Source organism: Dama dama, chromosome 13 (assembly GCF_033118175.1).
Source record: "Dama dama isolate Ldn47 chromosome 13, ASM3311817v1, whole genome shotgun sequence".
Lineage (NCBI taxonomy): Eukaryota > Metazoa > Chordata > Mammalia > Artiodactyla > Cervidae > Dama > Dama dama.
Window position 1 is genome coordinate 22900815 of NC_083693.1, and position 12971 is coordinate 22913785.

Below are 12971 nucleotides of genomic sequence, written 5' to 3' on the forward strand. Positions count from 1 at the left end.
AAAGAGAAAAACAAATATCGTATAGTAACACATATACACGGAATCTAGAAGGAAGGTACCGACGAACCTGTTCGCAGAGCAGCAATGGAGATGCAGACACACAGAACAGACTTATGGACAAGGGTGGGGGAGGAAGGAGAGGGTGGGATGAGTGGAGAGAGCAGCAGGGAAGCATATACAGGAACATACGTAAATAGATGGCCAGTGGGAATGTGCTGCATGACTCGGAACTCAGACTGGGGCTCTGTGTAACCTAGAGCGGGGAACGGGCAAGAGGTGGGAGGGAGACTCAAGAGGGAGGGGACATATGTACACCTATGGCTAATTCATGTTGATGTATGACAAAAATCAAACCAACATTGTAAACCAATCATCAAACAATTAAAAACAATAAAAAAAGAAAAAAAGAAAAGGCTTGTTAAAGGAACCAAAAGATGGCCAGAATGGCTGGAGCACAATCAGTGGTGGAGAAAATACTAAGATGGATCAGACTAAGTAGGATATTCCACATTAGCGTAACAATTTAGATTTCAAGTATCATCAAACACCATTGGATAATTTTAAGTTTTATGAAATGGGCATACCATCTCTCCCACAAAAATCTTTTCAGTAAAGACATCCCACAATTCTTTAATAAGGTAATTTTAACAAATCTGAAGTTGATGCTTTTATTATCAAAAGCTTAGATTTAAGTTATTTTATTGTCAGATTGTATACCTTGTATACTCCATTCCAATTACATTGATGACCTTATAGCTACTGGGAGAAGGTCTGAAATGTTTTCTATGTAAATTATTTCCTCCAAAGCACTAAATGATTCAAATGCTTGGCAGACAATATGCTTTCTTCCTTAACAGACTGATTTCTGAGCTTTCTATCATTTGTTATAAGACATTTCACACTTTAATTGCTGCCTCAGTTCAGTGCTTTGCTTTCCCCAAACCATGCCATCTGTTTTCCCTAAGGTCTGCTAAAAAAAAAAAAAAAATTAAAAAGCATTGGCATTTCAGACATTCTAGCATCTTTTGAAATACATAGGAAGGAGCTTACTTCTCAGGCATAATAAAGTGCAGCAAGGACCAGAGCTCTTTGAGGGAATTCTGAAGAGGGGTCCCCGTAATCAGGAGCCTATGGTTGGACTTGAAATCAATCAGAGTTTTATACAATAAAGAGTCATCATTCTTCAACCGATGGGCTTCATCCACTCCCAGAAAGGCCCAGTTAATACTGCCCAGCACAGTCTAAAGTAAAAACAAAACAGAACGAGCCACCAGGTCAGAAGGGAACCCAAAAATACTTTCAAGTGTTAATTATCTCTGTACAAATACCATCACAAAGGTTTACATCGAAACATTTATTCTTCACTGACTTAAAAGTATATAAGACTCTTCTGTTTATTCTGTTAGTTGCCAGATTGGTGTTTACTCAAAAGAGCAGGTCATCCTCTAAAACCTACAGGGGGTCTTTTAGGTATTGCTGCATGCCTCAAAGTTAAAAAAACAAAAACTGGTATGCTGGGCAAAAACAACACAAAAACAAAAACTCATGATTTTGCAGTCCCTCCTTAATTAAGATTCTTCTCTGCCTATTCTCCATCCCAACCCTGAAGCACAGAAACACCAAGAGCCACCAAGCTGTATTTGTTTACACCTATCATCATCAATGGGATCACTTGGCACATACATTTCATTGTAATGGTAGAAAGGAGATAATTTAAAGAGCTTCATTTTTCTGTCCTCTTCACAGAGACCATTCACAACATCTGTTCTGGAGAAGTGCTTAACAATAAGATGGCAAATGCCTGAGAGGCACTCAAGACCAGCTTCCAACGACTGACCAGAATCTCCTATCAGTTGCGGGCCTCAATACTCTTTCATCCCGTCTTATTCAACTGGCTTAGGTGACCCAAGGTCTCCTTCAACTGTAACGTTCTGGGTTTTTTTTTTTTTAATAATATAACCTTATTTTCTTCATGGATTTTCTGTTCTTCATTTGTTTGCTTTTTTAAATAAAAACAGAAAAATAACATGGCAAGGGGGAGGCAAAGACCACACCATTTGGACAAGTCACACTCTTGAGTTACCAATTACACACCTTATCTTTTAAGAGGATCTCATATGTTGTTATAAGCGCATTGAACTTTAGCCTTTTGGTTTGAGAGTGAATCCATTCATATTCTCGTATCTATAAGAGAAAATAGAAATTAAGACACAATTTCTACTTTAAGCTTTCTATATCACCACAAAGTCTTATGACAGATGCAACAAAATATGCCAAATAAAAAATTAAATCTAATTAGAACTTAATGAATACCTTATACATTCTAAACTGATCTAAGCAACCAAAGCACAGAGCAATACAAGTTAGAATTAAAAGATCTATTACTAAAAAAAAAAAAAAAGATCTATTACTGAGCAGCAAAAACTTTATTGCCAGAATTCAAATAGTCTTCTCTCCCTATTCCCCCACCCCCACCCAATAAAGTACATTTGAGAAAAAAATGCATTTCATGAGCAATTAAACCCTGGTGACTTGAACTTATCTAGAGATCTTCCAGCATGAGAATTTTCTTAAGGAAATATAATTTGATTATTCTTTGGGTAGGGCACACTTTTATTAGTAAATAAAACAAATTCCAACTTCTGATTTGGTCAGAAATTTCATTAATCATATAGCAGTAAGATGTGGCCCCCAAGAAGGAAAGAGAGGCTTACAGGATAAAAATACAACCTAGTAAGAATGAAAATAACATCAATGCAGAGAAACATAAAAACTAACACATTCATACAAAAGTATAAAGTATATAACTGGACACCCAGCAAGCACAATGGCCCATGACAAAGCTACTACAGTTTGGTTATCAGGTTAGGAATGGAAAATGGGTCAAGGAGAGCTTGAGAAAATCACCATCAAGTGGGAAGGAAGAACAGAGAAAAGGAGTACTGGGAAGAAAAGAAAATGTCCCTGACTCCACAATTATTTAGGGTTCATTTTCTTTGCCCTCACCTTTCAGTGCAGTAGTGTTTGAAGCAATTCTACATAATCTAGATTTTCTTTTTTAATGGTTAATGGATGGATTAACAAACCGAGGAACTATTATGTACTTAGAAACTCAAAATTAGAGCAATGAAATCTGCCAGAGTTTAGGTTAGGCAATTTCAATGAAACTATCTGATAAAAATAAACTTGAATTAGCACAATAATACATGGTGAGAATGTCTCTCTAAAAGGTTTTAGGATTCCCAGTGGCTTGCTCTGATTATAAGCAACTCCCTAGAAACAGTTTATTCCAACATGCAACCAGTGGTGAAAAAGCCCAGGTCTGGGATTGGACACATCCTTGTCCCTACCCAAGCTCTGCCACAGTCCAGCTGGCCTGAGGACAAGTGTTAACCTGTTAATTTTCTTCATCAGTTGATTGGAAAGAATATCATCTACTTTAAAGATCATCATAAGGATTATAGGTAATATATATGAAGTACCCAGCACAGGGCCTAGCACATAGTACCTTAAAAAATGTTACTCGTTATCAAGAAAAGACCTGTCAAACAAAGATAAACTTAGGCCCGTGTGCTCCAAGTTCCTGATGCTCAAGTTAACTTTGGTATCAAACAAATACTTCTCATGTCTGCTGCTCTGAAATAGCTCACTGTCCTTTTATTCCTTTCTTATAAGTTATACAACTGCCCCATTTTTTAAAAGTTAGGAAACAAACTCTAAGAACTAAATTATTTTCAGTAATATCTCTGTCAAATACTATTAACACTTCATAAGGCATAAACTATCACATAATCCTTTGTAAATAAAGTGGTCTTGAAAGTACAGAGGAAAGAAAGAAGAAAAACTTAATACTGCAATCCAACTAGGAAAGATTCCCATTCATGTATTGCTGCTGTTTTTCTTTACAAAGCAAGCATACGTTTTTACGACTATCAAAATTGTATTTTTGTGATACAGAAATCTCCCAGTATCAGGGGCATAGCACAGTGTCAGAATCACAATTTTACTAAAGACTATAATAGCTTTAGGTCAATTTCCAAAATACATTTATAACACAGATTCTATGCCAATTCTTTTTGTTTACACACCGTATTTCTGCTCATCAGGTCACCTATGTAAACCACTACGTTAATCTCTGGTGCCCAGATTTCAAACTCCCTCTGCCATGAGGTGAGGGTGGATAAAGGGACGACTATAAGAAAGGGGCCATACAGCTGGTGCTGGTGGAACAGGTAGGAGAGGAACGATATGGTCTGGATGGTCTTTCCTAGGCCCATTTCATCAGCAAGGATTACACTGTTACTTCTGCAGAAAGAAAAAGATAAGAACAAAAAGATCATCAGTTCACACACAAAAAACAGAACAGTACGTGCAAACAGCAGAGGCATCAAGGCCTCACGATATTCCTCAGCAAGACATGGGTTTTGAGCCTCAAATGTCTTTCCCCTCCTCTGCAATCAAGTCTCCTACGTCAGAAGACAGCAAGGTAACAAGTAATCTAAGTATATCGAGGTCCGGATTACTCCAAGAGCCGGTTTAGATCACGTCCTTTATCTTGCATTTTGGTCTTTTCCAGCTACCTCTTGTAACAGAAGGCAGGTTTGTAAGTGGTGTATTCAAGCACGTGACCTGGGTTCCATCAATACAGAAAGCAGAGGCAGACAGGCTACCCCATTGCTGGTGAGCCCTACAGCCTGACAGTCACGGGCCCTTGTTCACACCACCCACCCGTTCCACTGCCTGCCACTGGGCTGTCTAATGCTATAATCACTACTCTCCAGACCTACATGCCGCAGGCACACAAGAGCTTGTTTTAAACGTACTGGTATCCAGCAGGGGTAGGCTGCAGATCAGATCTCTGAATCCCACCCCAGACCTGCTGAATCGGAATATCTGGAAAAGGGCTCAGAACCCTGTATTGTTAACAAGCACTTCTGGATACATTGTAATATGAGTATACTCCTTGGACCACACTTTGAGAAACACGGCTCTCAAGACAGGCAGGATTTCAATAGGGTGCTAACAGGAAAGGACTGTCCAGATACTAGGAAAAAACTTCAATTAATTTGAGCTAATTTAAACTTAAAAAAATAGCCAGAGTTAGGAAGTATGTTCTGGAAATAGAAAAGAGTCCATGTGGCACGAAACCAGGGATGCATATATGCCATAAGGTTGAAAATATAAAAAGGTTCTTGGAAATCAGGCTGTGGGAGGTTTACGTATGTATAATACACACTTAATCAGTGGACCAGAGAGAACAAAAACTAATATTCAAGTTAAAGACAACTAATTGATTAGAAAAACAAGACATTTAATTCACTAAGAAGACATCTCTTTGAGTGATTTCCCTCTTATTGCTCTCACCTTTTCACACCACTGGGGAGGAAACAGGGTTAGTTTTCTCCAACATTTCCTCTCCCTAGCAAACTGCCACTGTCCATTTATACACATGAAAGGAGGTTTGGATTGATCTGCCTGTTTTTCTGGAACTAGACCAAAACAGCATGTTACATAATGCAAGGTTCCCACAACCAGGGCCCAGTAGCTAACTGGACCTTTCTCAGCTGATTCTCAATTAATGAGTTTAAAGACTCTACAGGGTGTGATTCATTCTCTTAGGTGGGCTCCTAAGAGCCCTGAAGTGTAAAGCAAGAGGGTTAGTTACACAACTTCTAAGGCTCCACTTAGCTTATAATGTCCTTTAGGAAGGTCACATCTCACTATTCTCTGAAACAAAAATAATTTTCCAGCAATCGAGAACAGCAGTTACCTCAGACTTCCATTCTCAAAGAAATCAAACCTCCTCAAGATCTCTGTTTCTCACACTGAATGTTAAATATTATATAAATTTTAACAAGACAAAAAATAGATGGCTCAACTGGGAAAGTCACATACATAAATGCATCTCTGTAAAGAAAAGCCATCTTTTCAGCATTGAGAAAAGAAGTTCACATATCTTTGCTTTCAAGCTGTAGTCTAATTCTGAAATAAGAATTCTTGCTTTGCCACAAAATACTGACAAATTTAAGAGTTTACATCTGGGGAAGGAATGTGCAGACAACATAAGGTACTTCCCCTCCTCCCTCCACCTCTGTGCCGCCATAATGGTGCACACGAGCGTGCTGGCTGGCGCTCCAAGAACACCACCGACGTGGAGAAGAGAGGCAACCGCCAGGTGCCCATCTATCAGACCACGCTCCCAAGTCACTGTCAGGTTTCTAACCATGATGATGAAGCACAGTCACGCTGGCAAGTTTGAAATCATCCATGATCACCGGGCTGTAAAAATTGTCGAGAACCTCACAGGCAGGCTACATAAGTGTGGAGTGACCAGCCCCAGATTTGATGTGCAACTGAAAGACCTAGAAAAATGGCAGAATGACCCGCTCCCATCTCGTCAGTCTGGTTTCATTGTAGGAACAACCTCAGTGGGCATCATGGACCACGAAGAAGCAAGATGAAAACACAGGAGGGGAAACCTTTTGATTCTTTTTCAAGGGATATAATACATATATGCAAATAAAACGCCTTGAGGGGGTTTAAAAAGGTACTTTTCACCCTGCATGTTCTATGAGGACAGGGAAATCCTGTCTTGTCTTGCATCACTATTAAATTCTCAAGGCCTACATGGGTTCCTAACGCACAGTAACTAGGGAATACTTGAACCTGCAATGTACAGTCTCAAAGTACCTTTAAACCTCATTGTCTCATCTCTCTTTCTTCTTTTTTCCCAAGACTATGGTAATCTGATTACAAAAACTGAAGGATAATTTCACAAGTTCAACTGTCAGAAAACTTTCTCTAAATGGGATGGCCTGTATAGCAATTGGGGAGCAGGGGAATCATAAGACTATTTAGCACCAGTATGTAAATTAGAGATCTTCTCTCATCTTAGAACAATTCCTTCCACACCAAAGATTTGGGCAAATTACCTTGCTATTTGTGCTCACGAATAACATAGTATGACGCAGGTCGCTGTCTATTACCCTCCCAATAACTAACCAACAAAGCACTTTTTGCTTCAGGCTAAAGTGGTAATTACACATACAGGAAAAGTCCCATAAGTGATTTCTCTTAATCATATATATATATATATGTGTGTGTGTCATATATATATATACACACACACACACACTCACACACACATATATATATACACACACACATATATATATATGAATCTTTTTTTCTATAATATACAATGGACTTCCCTTGTGCTCAGTGGTAAGAATCCACTTGCCAATCCAGGAGACATGCGTTTGATCTCTGGGTCAGGGTGATCCCCAGGAGAAGGAAATGGCAACCCACTCCAGTATTCTAGAAAATCCCATGGATAGAAGAGCCTGGTGGGCTACGGTCCATGGTATCCCAAAAGAGTCGGACACGACATAGTGACAAAGAACAATAATATACAATGGGGCTTCCCTGGTGGCTCAGATGGTAAAGAATCTGCCTGCAACGCAAAAGACCCAAGTTCAATCCCTCGGTTGGGAAGATCCCCTGAAGAAGGGAATAAAAAGGAGTAATTCTTTGCATCTAACAATCCTAAACAGCCAGAAACAGTAGAGAAAACATCAGACATAGTCTTCTACGTACTTGCACCAGGAGTGAGCAAGCCAGTTGAGACCTTCCAGCTGATAATCTCGGAGCTCCAGATTCTCTCCTCCTAAATATGCCGGCTGTTTCTTTAAAGCCACAAATCGTGGTCTCTGCTTCAGGGCCTGAAATGCAGAATGGAACAAAGACCAGGTGTGAAGAAAACCTTCTTCCTGTTCATCTATTAAAATGCTAGCCATGATTTCTGCGCTCTACACTAAACCATAAGAATTGACATTTCACATCTGTATCACCAACCACACCCAACCCACCATGAGTTCCTGCATCGTTGTCTACATCCCCAAAGCCAGACTGCGGCCCGAGATTATGTTAGTTATCGCTCCCTTCCTGAAGTAAGTGCGTGAACATCATTAAACAGCACTCACTCTGCATCACCTCTACAGTAGGGCAGTGAGTCGCCTATTTTCCTCTCGGCGTTACCTTACTCTATCAACAGCACAGAATAATGCCTCTGGGAAAGTCTGTCTATGCCACCATAACAGCATTTGTAAATGCTGAAATGCAGCCCACCTCCCTTGAAGCCCCAACCCTGTGAGTCCGGCTTTCTGAAGGAAAAGATGCTGCTCTCACCTCCAGAGGTGTGAAGATTTGGCAGTCTAGTAAAACCATGTCTCCACGGTTTGCACAAAACGTGGATTCTACGGCCAAATCAGTTTGGGAAACACTGGGTTAAAAAGTTATATACATCCCATGGCTTGTGACTCTTCACAGTCTACCATGCTTGTGGATGCCGTGAGCTTACAGGAGAAGCTCATAGGAGTGCGTCCCAAAGTGATTTGCCCACAAAAGCCTTTTTTGCAGGGAGCATTTCTCTGGATATGAGCACTCTCTGGAATGAGTGCCCTATTAAGAAGTGTTTGATAAGGTAATTATTGTTTGTTTCAGTTCTCCTCTGTGAGCAGCTGGCAGTCAACAGAATCAGATGCCTCACTCACACCCACTGGAAACCAGCGGTCCGCTCCTGCCAAGTCTTCTCACAAAGCTTCTCCCGTCTGACCCCTCAACCGCTGCTACTTCCCTCATCCTCACACCAATTGTCCCTTCAGGGGCTTATTCTACATCTTCCTGGTCGGACCTTCTGGCTTTAACTACTTACTCTGGAGTCTCCAACACACAGTCATTAGATTAAGCTTTCTAAATGAAATACTATTTCTGTCCTGCTGCTCTGCTCAAGAGGGTAGGCTTATCAATACCCACAGGATAAAGGCAACATATCCTTCTAGGTATTCAAGACATACACACTTTGATTTGTCAATATCACCGCGCTCTTCCAACCCCGAGGCCTGGTGGTTCCCCAACTACATTATAAGAACATCCTTCTCTTAGTATCTTTCACAGAGGGCAATAACCTGGGCCCTTTTATCTTATCTAACCAGCTCAATCTATTCTTCAAGCGTAGGGCAGTTCATGTACCACAACTTCCTCTAGTTTTAAAACCCCTTCAATGGTCCCTGTGGCTCACTGACTTCTACCTCTGGACGTATCATCACACTCACTGACCTTCAGTGACGCACTGCTTTTCACAGGTACAGGTTTGGTGCCACGAATCTGAATGACAGCCTCTTGGACAAAGAGGCCATGTCTTACATACACTTTTATTACTGAGGACCCAAGCATTCCACTTTACACAGGGAATAAATAGCAACAAAAGACAAGGATCTGTGCAGCCAGTGTAGCAAATAAGAGATCCTGACAGATCCTTGTCTTTTGTAGAATACAGAGACACTTCCCTTTCCCACCACTTCTCTTTAAAGTGCTTTAATTCTTTCAAGGAGTCTCCACAATATCTCTGAACTAGATATATCTAATTGTGTAAATAATAAGATGAAATGAGTTGGTAAAGCCATTATACAACACGTCCTCCTCTCCTGTTTTAATGATTCTCCTTTGATACCAAGATGAGGTCACCTTCCAGTTCAACATGAGAATCGTCATTTACTTCTGTAGTCTTTTCTCTTACCAACATCTATGTGTGTGACCAGACCCTTTCAGCAGTACACCTTTCCCCTGAAAACTCAAAAGCCAGCAGTCAGCACACCTTGCATTCCCTTGTGGGGATGGTTTTTGAGTTGTTGCGACTGTGGAAGCTGTCAATGCAGCTCTGGAATTTCTTTCCGATCAGGGCTTCGTCTTCCCAGCTGCACTCTGAATAGGGCAGTCCCATCCACTTGCATAGATACTCAGGTTCGTTGGAAGGGGCCGGCTTCCGACTATGAGCTATTTCACATACAAAAATTTACAGATCAGCAACTGCCAATTAAAGGAGAGGGGTGACATTCTGTTTTATGTGTAACCAAGGCAACACCACGTGGCAAAGCATGAATTGCTCTTAGACAATATTTATAAAAAAGATCCCTCACTTACCTGGAAAGTCTGTTTGACCCAGTGTAGATTTGCTTGTCTTCACAGCTAAATAAATGGAAAATTAGGTAAGTTATCACAAAACCAAGAATACAGTGACATTTTAGGTCCTGTGAGGAAGAGTACAAATATACTCTATCTCACATCTTAAAAACATAAAACAGAGACAGCCGTGTTCTTCTCACGACCCCCTCTGGCCCCATTTCTCTGTCTCCCCCCTCCGCCTGCAGCCCCACCACCCCATGGATTCATCTCCCCAGTGCCAGGCCTTCTGCCAAGCTGAAGGACCAAGTCCCAGTCCTCCTCGACTGGCAACGCCAACTGCTGCCCAGGCTCCGTGAGTCTCCTGGTGTTTGACACGCCTGCCCCTGGCTGCCATCTCACTGGCGGGCCTTTCTCACTCTCCTCTGCCGGTTTCTTCCCGACTTCCAAAAGCTGGCATGCCCTCAGACTGCTCTCACCATGTATATATACATTTCTTAATGATCTCATTAAACCGTAGGCTTTAAATACTATGTACACACAGATAAATTCTCAAGTTTCAATCTCCAGCTAAGACCGAGTTCTAAACTCCAGATTCACCCACTCTGCAGCCTTCACAATACTATCCACTTAGATGACTGCAAAGTACATCAACCTGACAGACTAAGCTCGTGACTTCTCTCCCCTTAGTCTTGCTATTTCAGTAAATGGTACCTCCAATCTCCTGTTTGCTCAGGTCAAGAATTCTGGCACCACCCTTGCCACCTCTGTCGTCCCCCACCTCCAAATCCACCAGCAAGGCTTGTTAGCTTTTCCTTCAAGATAAATCTAGGCATCTCACTATTCTCCAAAAAATGCATTTTTTAATATCTATACATTACTCCCAAAAGAGAAAGTTCTTTTATTCCTGGAACTTCAACACTGCTTAAATGAGTTTCCCTATACTTACCTATTACTCTTTCTACGATCTGATACTGTTTGTTCAGCTCCGAGGCCAGCTCTTGTTGGCAGTTGAAATATTCCACATCTTCAGGAGAAACCTTCCCTAACCTGGCCAGAAGTCAAACAGGAAAAATACATGCTAATTAGATCTGGAGAATCCGTACTCATCTATCAATGCAAAGTCAAAACAGTAAAGGAAACTTAGTCTTTACTTTCTTATGTCCCTTTAGTAATCTTGTACTAATTAGGCCAGAGATTTTAAGAAAAACATGTAAGACTTGTAGAAAACACTGAAACCTCAGACTTAAAGGACACACCAGCTGTTCTTGCTGATGTGGCCTGTTTATAAAGAAACCTAAAAATAAATATTTTGTGTGATGAATTCATGTGATCTGTGATAAGTTCATATATCTTAACAGACAAGGCCAATAAAACTCAGATTTATAAGATGTCTTTTTTTTAATATATGATGAGCTTTAGGAGTGATTAACTGTGACATTTTTAGAAAACAAATTATTCTCAGTTATAAAACAACACCAGCAACTTGAAATTAAATATTACTGTAACTTTCAAGGACTTTCAAAATTCTAGTAACTGCTCTCCAAACTACCCATACCTCAGAGATACATATTTTTGTTTTTGACTCAAAGGAAAAAAGTATCTGATTTACTGAAATAGCATATTCTGCACAGTAATAAAACAGGAACTGGAACCCATTTGTCCCTAATTCCTAACACTAAAAAACCTGATCACATGATACTGAAACGTGTGTCCCCGGGGGAACTTACACTTCTTATTTATTAGTCAGTTTAGGGGTGTATGTAGTGTGGCCCCACATTTCTCATACAACCTGACACGTTCAAACCTGTAAGTAAGCTAAAAGCCACAAGGTGATCACAGTTTCACAACACTCCTGTCACCTCATTTCTGTAAACTGTAAAACCAAGATCAGTTTTAAGTATACCATACCCCGGAGAGTTCTCTAGCACACCAAACTCCTGACATCTAGGCCACACCAGCACAACCAAAGAAAGTACCAAGTGCTTAGGACGTGAGCCGTGGACTCAGGCTGCGGGAGCCCCAGTTCGGAGCCCGCAGAGCTGCTCTGCAGCTCACTCTGCCAACAAATAACACTGTACAAATGTCACAGGCTTACTGTGAGGACTGATGACGAGATCAGGTCTGAAAAACGCCCCATAAACTAGTTGTTATTATTAAACTCTACAGACTTCCTGGCTATACATAAAAATATGTATTATCGTCAGGTCACAGTTTTATAAAAGGTAACCATGGATGCCTCCACGTTCATTCAGGTGACAGAAGCAAAATTTGATGTTTTAGACAGTCATGTTCTCCATGGACTATCTAAAAACCCTCCCTTCCCCCAGGCTGCAAATGTATTTCTTTTATCCAGGACAGGTAATGTACCATTGCTTGATTTCATCCTCTTTCTTCTTGAAGTTCTCTAGTTTTTTTAGACCCTTCACTTTTTGTTGCTGTAAGGACTCTTCACTCTCCCATGTGCTGTGGATATATGACCAGCCCTTCCACTTGATGAGGTACTGGACTTCGCCTTCATCCTTTTCAGGGTCAAAGTCGCTACTAGGGTCTCCATTAGCTTCGACTGCATACACAGTAGTAGAAGCTCCAGTGGCTGCAAACAGATTCAGTTAAATTTTAAGAAGTCTATGAAACCAGACCCTGAAAAGCTTCCCAAATACACAGCTGTCTAAAGAGTCTCTTTTTGGATGAAGTACCAAAATCCTTTGTCTTCAAATATGCAGAAATTCACAAACAATACAGAATGAACATGCCCAGCAATTTCAAATGTTTTCAAGATGCAAACCCAATTTTTCCCATCTAAACATTCTAAAATTTGCTGGTGAAATCAAAGAAATCTTTGTGTTCAAACACAATAAAAATGGAACAGCAACATCCTTTTGCTTTGGTCTCTACTAACTCAGGCTAAATACATAAAATTTGGGCCTTTCTGAGCAGAGAGAAAAAGTAATTTGCCAGCTTCCAATGGCAGGGAAGTGGCAGCAGGAACCATGTCCAGCCGCAAAGGT

At 40.7% G+C, this 12971-nt stretch overlaps 1 protein-coding gene across 8 annotated transcripts in view; it reads right to left on the bottom strand.

Annotated features, from left to right (window-relative positions):
* Positions 1-12971, bottom strand: part of CHD2 (chromodomain helicase DNA binding protein 2) — a 109120-nt gene that overhangs the window by 61311 nt on the left and 34838 nt on the right. For 5 of the 8 annotated variants that reach the window (XR_009695392.1, XM_061158622.1, XM_061158623.1 and 2 more), the window contains 8 exons: positions 12331-12556; positions 10910-11010; positions 9982-10026; positions 9656-9834; positions 7597-7721; positions 4089-4305; positions 2095-2184; positions 1051-1241 (listed from right to left, as the gene is read on the bottom strand). Coding sequence is in view for 7 of the 8 variants with exons in the window: in XM_061158622.1 (XP_061014605.1) it covers positions 1051-1241; positions 2095-2184; positions 4089-4305; positions 7597-7721; positions 9656-9834; positions 9982-10026; positions 10910-11010; positions 12331-12556 (1174 nt within the window). In the remaining variant the exon portion in view is untranslated. Of the gene's footprint in view, positions 1-1050; positions 1242-2094; positions 2185-4088; positions 4306-7596; positions 7722-9655; positions 9835-9981; positions 10027-10909; positions 11011-12330; positions 12557-12971 lie in introns of those variants that run through there. The other 3 variants (XM_061158627.1, XM_061158628.1, XM_061158626.1) reach the window with 3 other exon arrangements.